Source organism: Canis lupus, chromosome 3, assembly GCF_011100685.1.
Source record: "Canis lupus familiaris isolate Mischka breed German Shepherd chromosome 3, alternate assembly UU_Cfam_GSD_1.0, whole genome shotgun sequence".
In the NCBI taxonomy this organism is placed as follows: Eukaryota; Metazoa; Chordata; class Mammalia; order Carnivora; family Canidae; genus Canis; species Canis lupus.
In genome coordinates this window covers 53925434-53941261 of record NC_049224.1, presented here as the reverse complement: position 1 = coordinate 53941261, position 15828 = coordinate 53925434, and the positions used below count along the sequence as shown (strand labels likewise).

The window sequence follows — 15828 nt, the reverse complement described above, 5'->3', positions numbered from 1 at the left end:
GTGGAACTAAAGACAGCAGAGTCCTTAAGGTGCTGTGGTGTTTAAATATTTTCAGATCTCTAATGAATACATCTCTGGTCTAGGTCTGTGCAAGTAATAGACTGCTTTCCACTCTGGAGAATCTGTATGAGAGGAAGCTCCTGGCACGTTTTGTCATTGATGAAGCGCATTGTGTCAGTCAGGTAAACACTGGTTTATGTGACAATGAATATATACTACCAACAGTATATGTCTTTTCAGAATAGAGGAAAAACAATGAATTATCCTAGCTCACTGAAGAATAAAATGTTTCTCAATACAGTGAGCAGTATATGCAGTATATGCTTCCTTTTTATGTAGGAAGATCCAAATAGTCTGAAAGGCGTTATTTTTTTTTTCCAACTAGTGGGGACATGATTTTCGCCAAGATTATAAAAGAATGAATATGCTTCGCCAGAAGTTTCCCTCTGTTCCAGTGATGGCCCTTACTGCCACAGCTAATCCCAGGGTACAGAAGGACATCCTCACTCAGCTGAAGATCCTCCAGCCTCAGGTGTAAGTTGCTCAAAGTCCTGAATTTAAAAACCCTGGGGCAGTGGTTCCCAGATTGCCACACAGTAGAATCGTGTACTGAGCTTTAAAATCCCAGTGCACAGATTGCACTCTGTCAATTAGACAAGAATTTGGGGGGCTGGGAGCCATTATGTTTTTAAAAACCCCCAAATGATTCCAGCGTGCAGCAAAATTTGGGAACCAAGGCCTGAGGGCTTTTTACTTACTGAAATTCAAACTCTATCCAAATACCTATTTTGGAAGTAGAGATAAAGTGTGTGCTGTACCTGTTAACTCTAGAATGGTCCCTGTAGTAAATTAGCTTTTATTTATCTATCCTGGTTCCCATACATCCTAGGGTATACATCAGGAAGTACACAGATGACCCTATTTTGTCATTTTCCCTGAAGTTCCACTTATATCCAGGATATTGAAAACAATCCAGGAACTATGTTTTACAGTTTTTATGCTTTGTTTTCATCTCAAAAGCAGAGGTGCTTTTCATTGCCACCAAATCCATAATTACAATAGAAACTACTATAAAAAAAAATCCCCACATATCTAGGTTGTACTGGATTGTTTCATACCTCTGCATGAGTCTGTAGAGACAGGTGCATTCTCTGATAGGTTCATTCACTCAGCAAATATTTACTTAACAGCTGCTGTGTGCCAAGGTTAAAAATACTTGTCCCTTCTAATTTATTAGTGGGTGCTTTGAGTTTGAGGAATGCTTGAAGGAATGACCGGTATATTGGGGTGAATTTTTAAAGCACACCTTTTGCTCATTTGGAAATAAAGACAGTAAGATGGCTCTCTAAATATTGTGGTCAATAAAAACAGCAGCATCCCTCAGCAGCTTAGGGAAGAACCAAAAGCACCATATGAAGGATATGGGGGACCATGAGGTTAAGACAGCTGCAGGGACCTTTGCAGATTAAACTGGCATTCTCCAGCACATGAACTTTAGAGTCCTCAGAATTTTTTGTGTGAAATCACAAAATTTGGAATGGAATATCTTACTTTAATCTCACTTGAGAAAGGGTGTTTTTGTAGAATTTGGGGGTGGGGAGAGATTTTGCTTCCATAATTGATGTACATGACAACATATCTAAGGTGTCATATTATGCTTTAGGTTCTAGTGAGTAACCTACCTGCCAGAAATTCACTGCTATAAGTACTACATTGATCTGTGAAAGCCTTTCTTTTTTTTAATAGGCAGTGTTTTTAGCTTTTTTCCATCAAATTTATGCCAGATGCGGTCTGCTCATCTTCTAGGCCAGTAATATTAATTGCCAAATGCACATAGTTAAAAGAAATTGTATGAATTCACTTCACCTTTTGAATAACTTTTTGTAAGTACAGAATTTGTCATTTTTGTTTGCGTAAACATTGCACATATGCATATAGAGATAGACACCTTTAATATCTTTTCCTGGTCGTGTGAGGAGATCAGCCTGGAAAAGCAATAGATTGTACATTTCCTGAGTCTAGCATGTGGCGCCCTGTGCATAATTGGCACTCAGTAAGAATGAATAAATGGAACATATGGAGGAATTTTGGTAAATGTGGGTAAAATATGAAAATTTGGGCAAGTCTGTTGATTCCTTAATATATTTGGTACTTCTATATTTGGGAGAGTTTAAATCTCTTAGTGGAAGTAAAAAGATTTTAACAAACACTTTCTGGTACATTTTTTCCTGATCTTTTTTGCCAGTAGGCCCTTGCTTCAATTAAACATACCCAACTGCTGCTGTATCATGACCCCGGAGAAGGCAGGTCTCCCTAGGGTTGGAGCCACAGCACCCCCATGCTCCTCTTCTACAGCTAGTGTGTGGTAATGTTCTTCTTTGGAAAATAGGATAGATAATAATAAAATAGAGACTTTATTTCTTTTCCTTAGGACCTTAAAATATAAACTGAGAAGGAAAAGGCAGACACGTAGACAGTTGATACAACAATAATATCCCAAAACAATAATGAGAGCTACTAGTTACATATTTAGCCTATTCAATGGGCCAGGCGCTATTCTTGACAGTTTATGTGTATGAACTCATTTATCCACACAAAAGGCTCATGAGCTAAGTACTCCTACTTTCCTCACTTTTGGATGAGGAAACGAAGGCACAGAGAAATAACTTGCACAAGGTCATAGGCCTCGCAAGTGCCGGAGGGAGGACTTAAACCCAGACAGTCTGGTTTTAGAACCCTTTAAGTACTTCTTAATAAATTGCAGGATGAAGTACGTATTAATTAGAGATGTAAATTATGACTGCAGGAACTCAGGAAGGCAAGAGTGACTCTAACCCAAAATAACAACCAGTTGTTAATGAGGAGGGGTCGGATGGGCTTTTATAAAGGAAGCGGGCTTGGTAGGATGAGGAGTCTTTGTTGTCAGCAGCTGTACTGAGATACCATTTACATACTTTAAGAGTCACCTATTTAAGTATGCAATGCTATGATTTTTTTTTATTTATTCACAGAGTTGTGCACCCCCACCATATCTAATTTTAGAACATAATCTGTCTCCCTTGAAAGAAACTCCATACCCATCAGCAGTCAGTTCCCACTATTCCCCATATCCCTAGCCCTAGACAACCACTGATCTATTTTGTGTCTTTATAGATTTTTGCCTAAGCTGGACATTTCATAGAAACAGCATTTTGCGGAAAGTGGCCTCTGTGACTGGCCTCTCACGCAGCTTCATGTGTTCAGGGTTCATCCATGTGTTGGTTCCTGTCAGTACTGCTTTCTGTCCTACTGACAAAAACTATTCCATCACACGTGTGCTCTCTACATTTTTTCATTTATCATATGGTAGATATTTCAGTTGTTTCCATTTTGTGGCCGTTGTTATTATGAAGACTACTACGGGCCTTGGTGTCTTAAGTTGTGGGTGTGTGTTTTTGTTTCTCTGGGGCATCCGTGCAGCAGCCATGGCAGACCACAGAGCTCCAGCAGTGTGTGAGGGCTATGGTTGCTCCCTGTACACATCAACACGTGTTACAGGACATCTTTTATTATACCTGTCCTAGTGGGTGTGAAGTGATGAGAATGGTGCTTCCACAGGCAGAGAGGGAGAATTCAGGGCTGAAGTTTCAGGTATCAGAGTACAAGCGGGATCCAAGGAATGGAGAATAATACATGGGATAAGAGGAGAGACCTGGGAGGGCTTAACACCCCATCATGGGGATCTTGCGTTTTGTGGTGGTATGGTGTTTGGAATTCATTCTTTGGGCAACTTGACCTGGAAAATGGCTTGAGCTGAACCTTAGGATAGAATAATCACCCTGGCAGTGGAACCGAAGATGGAGCAGACGAACAAGGGATCAGAGGCCAAATGGCCCCTGGAAACCCCATTGTAGCATTCTAGAAGAGAGGTGACAGTGCTGGCAACAGCAGAAGAGGACCCAGGGGACCAGTTTGAGGGAAGACACAGCTGAATCAGGAAGACTGACAACTGATGGAGTAAGAAAGACAGACATTGTAAAGTTTATACTAGTTTCTGGTGCAGGTGACATGCAGGAGGGGAGAAGAGGTGAAGGGGTGGGTAATGAATTTGATTTTTAGATCTGTGGTTGGGGTGGGGGTTAAGGAATGAGTGGAGAAAGTCATGACCTCAGTTTTCATACTTTCTTTCTTTTAAGATTTTATTTATTTGAGAGAGACCAAGAGAGAGAACATGAGCAGGGGGAAGAGGGAGAAGCAGACCCCCTTCTGAGCAGGAAGCACGAGGCAGAGCTCGATCTCAGGACTCCAGGATCATGACCTGAGCCAAAGGCAGACATTCAACTGAGCCACCCAGGTGCCCCTTAGTACTTTCTTTGGTTTTATGGGCCTCCTGAAAGAATTTTAGAAAACTGTATCACCTATATATTTCTAACTTGACACCAAAAATTTTTCAACATGAATTTTAAATAAGAGAATGTAGTCTGTTGTAAATAATGTTTTTAAATTAAATCTTTAACCTAGCCCTTTTAAATGTATCCAGTAGAATATAAATATAATAGTAATTTTGTATCTACTTTCACTCACTTAAAAAACACATTAAAAAATTTTAACTTTAGGGATCCCTGGGTGGCGCAGCGGTTTGGCGCCTGCCTTTGGCCCAGGGCGCGATCCTGGAGACCCGGGATCGAATCCCACGTCGGGCTCCCAGTGCATGGAGCCTGCTTCTCCCTCTGCCTGTGTCTCTGCCTCTCTCTCTCTCTCTCTCTCTCTCTGTGACTATCATAAATAAATAAAAATTAAAAAAAATTAAAAAAAAATTTTTGACTTTAAAAAAAATTTTTTTAACTTTAAATATCATTAGACATTCAAAAATGTCTTTAACAGGGACACCTGGGTGGCTCAATGGTTGAGCGCCTGCCTTCTGCCCAGGGTGTGATCCTCGGAGTTCCGGGATCGAGTCCCACATTGGGTTCCCTGCATGGAGCCTGCTTCTCCCTCTGCCTATGTCTCTGCCTCTCTCTCTTTCTGTCTCTGATGAATAAACAACTAAAATCTTTATATATATCTTGGGCAGCCCCAGTGGCTCAGAAGTTTAGCGCCGCCTTCAGCCCAGGGTGTGATCCTGGAGACCCGGATCGAGTCCCACATCGGGCTCCCTGCTTGGAGCCTGCTTCTCCCTCTGCCTGGATCTCTGCCTCTCTCTGTCTCTGTGCCTCTCATGAATAAATAAATAAATAAAATCTTTAAAAAATATTTAACAGATTTTTTATTATATCTTTCCTTTTTCTCTTTGAACTCCTATTTCTCTTTCAGTTTCCCCACAGATTTTTATCCTAGGGTAATATATTTTTATGCTTGAAGTCTTATTACTTACTATATCATACTTACCTATAAGAAAAATATGAAAAAAATCTGTGTATATAAATTAAAAGTTGTTTTTGAATTTCCCATACCAAAATTTTTTTCCAGATTGAATTACTATAATCATTAGTAATATATTACTGATTGAAATAGTTTAATTATCTTTTTAAAAATTTAAGCCTATATTTTGATTGGGAATGTGTAATTTAATGAGATAGGACTTTTCAATTAGCTGATACATCCATGGACAAATCAAGTTGGTTCATATTTCTTATTTTTACAGATGTAAGCATTGAGAACCATTGCTCACATACACATGTAGATGGGAATGGAAAGCATTTTATTAGAGCCGTAACACTCAATTATTTGAATTTTTCTGACATATATGCCAAAATTACATAATATGTCATAAAAATTATTTTTAATGATCTGTCAACTGATGACTCAACTTAGGTTCTTTAAATTTTGTGGAAAGCAAAGTATTGTAACAATCTAACTGGCAAAATAAGTCAGATCATTACTCACTTTATTTTTTCTGGGAAGCATACTATAAAAAATACCAAGACTTATCTAATGACTATTAAATAGTCTTGTTCCTGGGGCTCAGTTTGGTTAGTGGCCAACTCTTGGTTTTGGCTCAGTTCATGATTGCAGGGTTGTGAGATTGAACCCCAAGTCAGGCTCTGCATTGGGTGTGGAGTCTGCTTGAGATTCTCTCTCCCGCTTCCTCTGTCTCCCCCGCCAAAGTAAATAAATACTCTTGTTCCTCTTGCACTGAAATGAATCTTATATCCATTATATTTGGAAGAGTTGGGAAACCAAAATGCTGTTAGTTTTAGTACATTTTTTCTAATATATTTTTGACAGGTATTTTTATTGTGGGATATGCTTTTAAATGATAGTTTCATCCAATTTTTGTGGCTACCATTTAGCACTTTCAAATGCTGGGATGTGACTACTATCTAATCTGGTTGGCAAAGCTAGTATTCAGTGCCAAACCCATCACCTAAATTAAGCTTACTTTCATTTTTAAAAGGAAAACTCTGACTTTGTTTCTCAGTTCATATAAACTGTTTAGTACACATCCCCATGACAACTATCTCAGTTTCAAAAACAACAAGAGCTGAGCACAAATTGATTCCGTTTCCTAACACATCACTTAAAATGACATGAGTTTGACACCCTGGACCTAATCATAGTTGCCATGTTAATGTCAGCTGATATAGTATTCTCTTAGTGAAGATACAGTGGAATCTCAAACTTTTTTTAAAAAATGAAAACTTGGGATCCCTGGGTGGCGCAGCGGTTTGGCGCCTGCCTTTGGCCCAGGGCGCGATCCTGGAGACCCGGGATCGAATCCCACGTCGGGCTCCCGGTGCATGGAGCCTGCTTCTCCCTCTGCCTGTGTCTCTGCCCCTCTCTCTCTATCTGTGTGTGACTATCATAAATAAATTAAAAAAAAAAAAAAAAAGAAAACTTTATTGAAATATAGTGGGGGCACCTGGCTGACTTAGTAGAGCATGAGACCCTTGATCTCTGGGTCATGAGTTCAAGCCTAATGTTAGGCAGAGCCTCCTTAAAAAAAATGATAATAATAAGAGAGAGTGATAATTGACACATCATAAAATTCACCCATTTAAAGGTTAGAATTTAGTGGGGTTTTTGTATTTTCACAGTTATGTAGCCATCCCCCAAGTCTAAGCATAGAACATTTTCATCACCCCGAAAATAAACCTCGTACTCATTAGCAGTCATTTCCCATGCTCCCCACCTCATGTGTGCCCATTGTCTTTCCCCTAGCCAAGTGTTTTCATGGTTCGTCCATGTTGCCGCATGCATCAGTATGTAGTTCCTTGTTATGACTGAGTAATCTTCCATGGAATGGGCATTCCATGTTTGTTTATGCATTCATTGGTTGATGGGACCTGTCTCTGACTAGAATACTTGGTAATTCCAAACATCCCATTTTCCAAAAGGCCAAGTAAGACAAACCCTAAGGAACCATTAATGTTCCCATCACAGCAAGTTGTGTACAAGCTACTTTTACTCAGTGGCCCATGTGCTGGAGGTTAGCTGTCCTTCTGCAGTAGAGACACCTGTTTTCATTTTAATTGAGTTTGGAATTGGTAACTTTATTTCCTAATCTCATGTCATTTTATTTTTAGTAATCCATTGACTAAGTTAATTAGTATTTCTAAGTTTTTTCAATTACATCACAAATATTAAAAATTTTTCAGATTATGTGCCAGCTTTTGGTAACTGCTTTATTGAGATAAAATCCACATATCATACAGTTCATCTATTTAAAGTATACAGTTCAGGGTATGTGGGTGGCTCAGTCAGTTAAGCATCTGCCTTTGGCTCAGGTTGTGATCCTGGGGCCCTCGGATTGAGCCCTGCGTTGGGCTCCCTGCTCACTGGGCAGCCTGCTTCTGCTTCTCCCTCTGCCCCTCCCCCTGCTTATGCTCTTTCTGTCTCACTTGAGACTTTTTTTTTTTTAATTTTTAAAAAAAGCAAAATGTACAATTCAGTGGTTTTAGTACAGTTATACAACCATCACCATAATCAATTTTACAACATCTTTATCACCTGGCAAAAACACCACGTCCACTAATAGTCATTCCCTCCCCCACTCCCCTGTCCACCCACAGCAACCACTAATCTATCTACCTTCTGTTTCTAGATTTGCCTATTTTGGATATCTCATATAAATAAAATCATTCTATCCTTGGTCTTCTATAACTGGCTTCTTTAACATGATGTTTTCAAAGTTTATTGCTGAATAATATTCCATTGTATGGGTGTGGCCCATTTTATCTGTTGGTGAATATCAGGGTTGTTTCCATTTTTGGCTCTTATGACTAATGCTAAACTCTGTGTTCACAGACAGGTTTTTGTGTGAACCTCTGTCTTCCTTTCTCATGGGCATGCACCCAGGAGTGGAAGTGTGCACTTACAGGGTGACTCTATTTTTAACCTTTTGCAGAACTACCAGGCTGTTTTCCAAAGGAGCCATACTGTTTCCCATTCCCATCTGCAGTGTCATGGGTTCTGATGCCACCTACACTTGCTATTGTCTCTTTTTTGGCCCAAACTTTTTTTTTATTCATAAAACATTATTCTGAAATTAAAGCATAGTGTAAAATGTAATAAAAGGTAACAAGGCAATTCTTGTCTATAGTCATTTTAGCATTCATATGGGTAGGGAGACTCATACACCATTCCCAACTAAAGCCCAAATTAACTCAGATAGTCTACATTGTTTGTATACCTGGGCCGTTCTTGTTATGACATCATTCTGTCAAGACTGTGGTTTCTTTGCTAGAGCAGTGGTTGTAAATAATTTAGAATGATCGAAATAGTCCATAGATATATCAGTCTTTTTACCTGTTGCCTTTTCTTGTCACAATCCATTACATGTTCTTCTGCCATTTCCAGCCCTAGAAGAGAGCTCTCAGTGTTCTGTGCATATAAATAGCATAAGAGGGATGGTTTCAAAGTATTGATTAACAGATGTCTCAAGACTCTCAGAAGCAAGGCATCCTGAGATAATAGCAATACAAGAAGCAACATCATATGATAAAAATCATCTCTACCCCCACCACTTTGCTCTCCGTGTGTCTGAAATCAGAATATCCCAACAAGGGCCAATGTACTTCATTCCTCATGTCACACTTTATTCTTAGCATAAATATGCAAAACCCTTACAAGGTATGGAGCTCTACCCAGGGTTTCTAGTACTTTGATTAAAGAAAGTTTCAGGGGTGCTTGGGTGGCTCAGTCAGTTGAGCAGACTCCATGCTGAGCACAGAGCCTGATGCAGGGCTCAACCCCACACCCCTAAGATCTTGGCCTCAGCCAAAATCAAGACTTGGACCTTTAACCAACTGAGCCAGCCAGGGAGTCCCCTTCTCTCTCTTAAAAAATAAATAAATAAATAAAAATAAAGTTTCAGCTGCACCCATACTATATTGCATTTGTTCTGCACAGTGCCCTGGAGGTTTTTATTGCCAGACGAATGTGTGATCGTGAGGTTCAGTATGGGTGAAAAGTAGGATTTGTTTATTTTTAGGAAGTGAGGAGACCGTTTTAAAAGGGAAAGGCAGGGCAGGGGTCACGAGCAGGATGTCTGGACTGCAGGTACACCCAGATCAGTCTTCTGGAAGAAAGTACACGTGAAGATGAAAGATCTGCAAATTGATTCCTTTATAGTTGTCTTTGCTTCTGTACCTTTAGAAAGTCTTTGATGGGATGCCTGGGTGGCTCAGTGGTTGAGTGTCTGCCTTCGGCCCAGGGCATGATCCTGGAGTCCCGGGATCAAGTCCCACATCAGGCTCCCCTCGGGGAGCCTGATTCACCCTCTGTGTCTCTGCCTCTCTTATGAATGAATAAATAAATCTTTAAAAGAAAAAGTCTTTGAGAACCCGTGTTGTGTGTACCCCAGTTTCAAGCCGCTGATTTTAAAAAGAAGTTGGACTGTAGTTCAGAACTATAAGGTCTAAGGTGGACAATAGCAGAAATTGGGGCATGTGGGGATGGCACTAGGTGGTGCTTAAAGCGGGGAGTGAGGTCTCTGAAGAAAGCAACATGAGGGAGAAGAGGAGCACTGAACACTTAAGTAGTCCCCACTTAAGGAGTAAGCAAAGGAAGAAGAGACAGGGGCATCTGGGAGGCTTAGTGGTTGAGGTTCTGCCTTCGGCTCAGGGCATGATCCCGAAGTCCTGGGATCGAGTCCCACATCGGGCTCCCCACAGGGAGCCTGCTTCTCCCTCTGCCTTTCTCTGTGTGTGTCTCATGAATAAATAAAATATTTAAAAAAAAATAAAAGAAAATGAGACAACTCAGAGGAGCAAGTGCGGGGGGGGAGGGCAAGTCCATGGACTGTGAACTTGTAGCTGCTGTGAGGGGTTTTCTGTGAGGACAGCCAACTACGTGGAGTGCTGGAGAGGTCAGAGAGAGTGAGGTCTGAATAAAGACCAGTGGGCACAGTGCACACAGTGGGGAGACCGCTGCCCGTTGCATGGCCGCCTTACCTACATAGAAGTCCATTCAGGAATATGGCTGCCCTCCACATGCAAGGCATTCTTTCACCCTAAAGCCAAATAAGTGTATCCTACCACTGGCAACAAAACTTGGGCCCAACCAGCTTGGATTTAGATACAAAGACAGAAAGCCAGTGGTTTTATTCACCATCATCCTTCCCTCCAATCCCCATTCCCTGTACTAGGTGTCTTCCTTAACCACAAGTTGTTAGAGTTACAGTCTCTTTTCTTCCATCAGCATGGGCACTGACTTGTCTTTATGCTCTAACCTTAACTGTTCTGCAGTGTTACCTTCTTCCTATAGAGATGTTGGAACCTGGTGAAGTGGGGGGACCCAGGCACAATCCTCTCACCTTCCTTTAGTTTTTTGTTTTTCTTTTTTAAGATTTTATTTATTCATTCATGACAGAGAGACAGAGACACAGGCAGAGGGAGAAGAAGGCTCCATGCAGGGAGCCCAATGTGGGACTGGATCACAGAACTCGAAGACCACGCCCTGAGCCAAAGGCAGATGCTCAACCGCTGAGCCACCTAGGGGTCCCATTTCTTTGGTTTTAAAAGCTTAGCTAGAACAATTTGAGTAGAATGGTGATGGCAAAAACCGGAAATGGAGGTGCCAAGAATTGAAATTGGACATATGGTTGGTTGGGGGCATAAGTGTCTTCTGAGAAACTTGCCGTTGGAGGGAAAAGAAAGAGGTGAGGTGCCAGATGCAGTGGAATGTAAGGATCCAGAGGAGCTTCTGTTTTTAGGATTGGTGGCCCTAGAACATACTCAGGCAAAAGGAAGAGACTGAAATACAGGAGAGGAGAGAATAGAGAAAAGCTCACTGAGGAAGCAGGAGGGTGGAAGTGGGCGGAGAACAAAGGACCAGCGAAAGGGGAGACAGACCTGCTCTCTGGGGCGCAGACCACAGGACAGGGATCCCTGATGCGTAGGGCGTCAGCTCCTGCTGCTGCCCTACAATCAACTCTTCATGGATGCAGTCAAAATTTGAGAACATTGGTGGTGTTAAAAAAAAAAAAAAAAAAACACCATTCTCTGATTTTCTTAATGTTTTAAGTAATGTTTTATCGGCCTCTGCTTGTAATCAACCTCATCCTGGCGACTGGGCTCCCAACTCACCTGTCTTTTGTACACCTCGGCCTACAGACATTTACTCCCTCTATCTGTGGACCCTTCACCTGACTTCCCTCCCATGGTTCTCTTACCTAAGCTGCCAGGGACCATATTCAGCTTAAGACAGCTTGATAATTAGGTTTGCAGAATGCAAAATCTGTGTTTAATGTGTGAAGGTGACTGAAACTATACTTTCTCATAATAACAGAATTTTATGTTTGGGACTTCTAGGTTTAGCATGAGCTTTAACAGACATAATCTGAAATACTACGTGTTACCAAAAAAACCCAAGAAGGTGGCATTTGATTGCTTAGAATGGATCAGAAAGTATCACCCACGTGAGTACAGCCATGTGACAAACTGTCTAGAAGTAATAAATGTCGTTTCAGTATCACAATAGAATAAACGTGCATATTAAACATTTCTTTTCTCGTTATAATAGCACTAACTAGCTACTTATAGAATAGAATACTGCAACTCTCTGAATCCTAGAAATTATAAAATTGCGTTTAGTAACAATAAACCCTAAGAAAAAGTGTATGAAATACTCCCTCCTACACACCTGTGTTATGATTTGTGGTTTCAGTGTATCTCCCCTGGTTTCTGTTGGTAGGAATTATACCGCTGTCTGGGTTAGGGTCTTCTCCCAAGAGTGTCTGCCTCTAAGTTCTGTTAACTGGAATGAGATCCTGAAATGCATGGTGGTTTTCCATGTAACCCTTTTTCTACTTCCCCATAGAAAATTGTTTCTGTTAGCCACCTCTCTTTGATTTTTAAAAAACCAGTACACATGTTTGTGGGGCACCTGGCTGGCTCTATCAGTGGAGCGTGTGACTCTTGATCTCGGGGATCATGAGTTCGAGCCCCCACATTGGGTGTAGCGATCACTTTAAAAAAAAAAATCCTTGGGGCAGCCCCGGTGGCGCAGCGGTTAAGCGCCGCCTGCAGCCCCGGATGTGATCTTGGAGACCCGGAATCAAGTCCCACATCGGGCTCCCTGCATGGAGCCTGCTTCTCCCTCTGTTTGTGTCTCTGCCTCTCTCTCTCTCTCTCTCTCTATCTATCTGTGTGTTTCTCATGAATAAGTAAGTAAATAAATCTTAAAAAAAAATCCTTAAAAAGTCCTATATGTATTTTTTTGAACAAATCAAATGATACAGGGATAGACCAAGAAGTCATTCATAATCTCCCTTCTAGGCCTCCTTTTCTCAGGCAGTGAAGAACATAGGCAGTGTGTGTGTCTATAACCTTGACTTTGCCATGGAGAGCAGACAAATCTCATACCTTTCGTTTTATGATTTTTTTTAAGATTTTATTTATTTATTCATGAGAGACCCAGAAAGAGAGAAAGGCAGAGACACAGGCAGAGAGAGAAGCAGGCTCCATGCAGGAAGCCCAATCTAGGACTGGATCTCAGGATTCCAGGATCATGCCCTGAGCCAAAGGCAGAAGCTTAACTGCTGAGCCACCCAGGCATCCCTTGTTTTGTGATTTTTCAAAACAATACATATAACATGTGCTTACTGAAGAAAACTGAGAAAGTAACAAGAAGAAAGAAGCAAAAGATAAACCTTACCTCAAGACAAGTCACCATTACCATTTGGGGGTTCATTTCCTTCCAGCAGTTGCTGTGTGCATTTTTCCATTAGCTTCTGTGTATAGTTTTTCAACCCTTAACCTGTTTTATATCTTGAGCATTTTCGTGTTTTATTTTTTAAACTTAGAGGTCACTTAAAAGTTTCAGCATATCAGGATGCCTGGGTGGCTCAGTAGTTAACTGTCTACCTTTGGCTCAGGTTGTGATCCCGGGGTCCTGGGATCAAGTCCCACATCGGGCTCCCCGCAGGGAGCCTGCTCCTCCCTCTTGCCTATGTCTCTGCCTCTCTCTGTGTGTCTCATGAACAAATAAATGGGGATCCCTGGGTGGTGCAGCGGTTTAGCGCCTGGCTTTGACCCGGGGCGCGATCCTGGAGACCCGGGATCGAATCCCACATCGGGCTCCCGGTGCATGGGGCCTGCTTCTCCCTCTGCCTGCGTCTCTGCCTCTCTCTCTCTCTGTGACTATCATACATAAATAAATAAAAATTAAAATTAAAAAAAAGGTAAAAAAAATAAATAAATAAATGAATGAAATCTTTAAAAAAAAAGTTTCAGTGTATCTTATTTCTTTTTCTTTTTTTTTTTTAAGATTTTATTTATTTATTCATGATAGACATAGAGATTGAGAGGCAGAGAGAGAAGCAGGCTCCATGCCAGGATCCCGACACGAGACTCGATCCCGGGATTCCAGGACTGCTCCTTGGGCCAAAGGCAGGCACCAAACCACTGAGCCACCCAGGGATCCCCAGTAACTTATTTGTTACTGTTGGCCATTAAAATTTTTCTAATTTTAGAGGATCCCTGGGTGGCGCAGCGGTTTGGCGCCTGCCTTTGGCCCAGGGCGCGATCCTGGAGACCCGGGATCGAATCCCACGTCGGGCTCCCAGTGCATGGAGCCTGCTTCTCCCTCTGCCTGTGTCTCTGCCTCTCTCTCTCTCACTGTGTGCCTATCATAAATAAATAAAAAAAAAAAAAATTAAAAAAAAAAATTTCTAATTTTAAAAAGTAGAAACAAAACTTTTCACAGAAGTCCTTGTACCACTTTATTTCCTAGATTAGCTTCCTAGATGCATTTCTAAGGCTGATACATACAGCTATACGCTTTCCGCAGCATTTGTGTAAGGGTACCCTCTTTCCATTTTATTGCCAGCATGAAATAGAGCCCAGGCTTCCTCCACGTCCACATAAGGAGTTATTCAGGGAACAGATAGAACAAAAGGTCACTTTTTTTTTTTAATTTATTTGAGAGAGAGAGGAAACACAAACACTGGGAAAAGTAGAGGCTGAGGGAGAAACAGCCCCCCCCCCCCCCCCCCCCCCCCCGTCACTGAGCAGGGAGCCCGACGTGGGGCTCAATCCCATGACCCCTGGGATCATGAACTGAGCTGAAGGCAGACGCTTAAACAACTGAGCCACCCACATGCCCCCAGAAGGTCACATCTTGTCATTTCCAGTCCACCTGAACTCCTTGCTTAAATTACTCTGTTACCTGCTACTATTAGAAGACTGGAGGTCTGCTTATGGTTTGTGTATTTCTAAGAACATAACAAGTGGCTAAGTTGGTTGAGCATCCCACCCTTGATCTCAGTTTGGGTCTTGATCTCAGGGTCATGGGTTCGAGCCCCACATTGGACTCCATGCTGGAATTAGAGCCAACTTAAAAAAAAAAGGAAATTGTTTTGTTACTTATGTTAAAAGCTCTCGTGTCTCAATACTGTTTTGGTTTCTTGGCAGATGACTCCGGGATAATCTATTGCCTCTCCAGACGAGAATGTGATACAATGGCTGACACTTTACAGAAAGATGGTCTTGCTGCTCTTGCTTATCATGCTGGCCTCAGTGATTCTGCAAGGGATGAAGTACAGCACAAGTGGATTAATCAGGATGGCTGCCAGGTAACATTTTTTAAAATAAAGGAAATAATCTTTTATAGTATATGAACAAACTTGCACATGCAGTATAAAAATTCTTTCTACTGAAAAGACAGCAAACATCAAAATAAGACTGAAATTTAAAAACAGATTTTTTTGAGACTTCTAAAGTTGCTTTTTCTTTCCTAAATCAAAAAACTTTTTTTCTTAATCAGTTGTAATTTACATACCATAAAATTCGCCCTTTCGAAGTTTACGAGTCAGTAGGTTTTAGTGTATTCACAGGGTTGTGCAAGCATCACCATTATCTAATTCCAGAATATTTCATCATCGCAAAAAGAAACTCCATACCCGTTAGCAGCCACTCCCCACTCCACAAACTCCCGTCTCTGACAAAAACTAATAGAACCACTGCTAATCTGTCTCTATAGTTTTTCCTATTCTGGACATTTCATATAAATGAAATTATACAGTATGTGTTCTTTTGTGACTAATTTCTCTTATTTAGCATAATGTTTTCAAGGCATTATGTATCTTGTTGTAGCATGTATCAGTACTTTCTTTGTGCACCAGATCACATTCTGTTGTATGAATATATCCTAGTTTGTTATCCATTCATCAGTTAATGGACATTTTGTTGTACCCACTTTCTGGCTATTGTGAATAATGCTTCTGCGAACATCTGTGTACATGTTTTTGTATGAATATGTTTTCAGTTCTCTTGGATAGATACCTAGAGTGGAATTGTTTAGTCATATGGTAACTGTATTTAATGTTTTGAGGAACTACCAAACTGTTTTCTAAAGCAGCTACAGAATTTTAAATTTTACATTTCCACCAGTGATATATGAGGTTCT

At 41.1% G+C, this 15828-nt stretch overlaps 1 protein-coding gene across 5 annotated transcripts in view; it reads left to right on the top strand.

Annotated features, from left to right (window-relative positions):
- The window catches only part of BLM (BLM RecQ like helicase), a 98689-nt gene that overhangs the window by 52327 nt on the left and 30534 nt on the right, over positions 1 to 15828 (top strand). For all 5 annotated transcript variants that reach the window (XM_038532886.1, XM_038532887.1, XM_038532885.1 and 2 more), the window contains 4 exons: positions 84 to 182; positions 386 to 534; positions 11733 to 11839; positions 14835 to 14995. In XM_038532886.1, coding sequence (XP_038388814.1) covers positions 84 to 182; positions 386 to 534; positions 11733 to 11839; positions 14835 to 14995 — 516 coding nt within the window. The remainder of the gene's footprint in view (positions 1 to 83; positions 183 to 385; positions 535 to 11732; positions 11840 to 14834; positions 14996 to 15828) is intronic.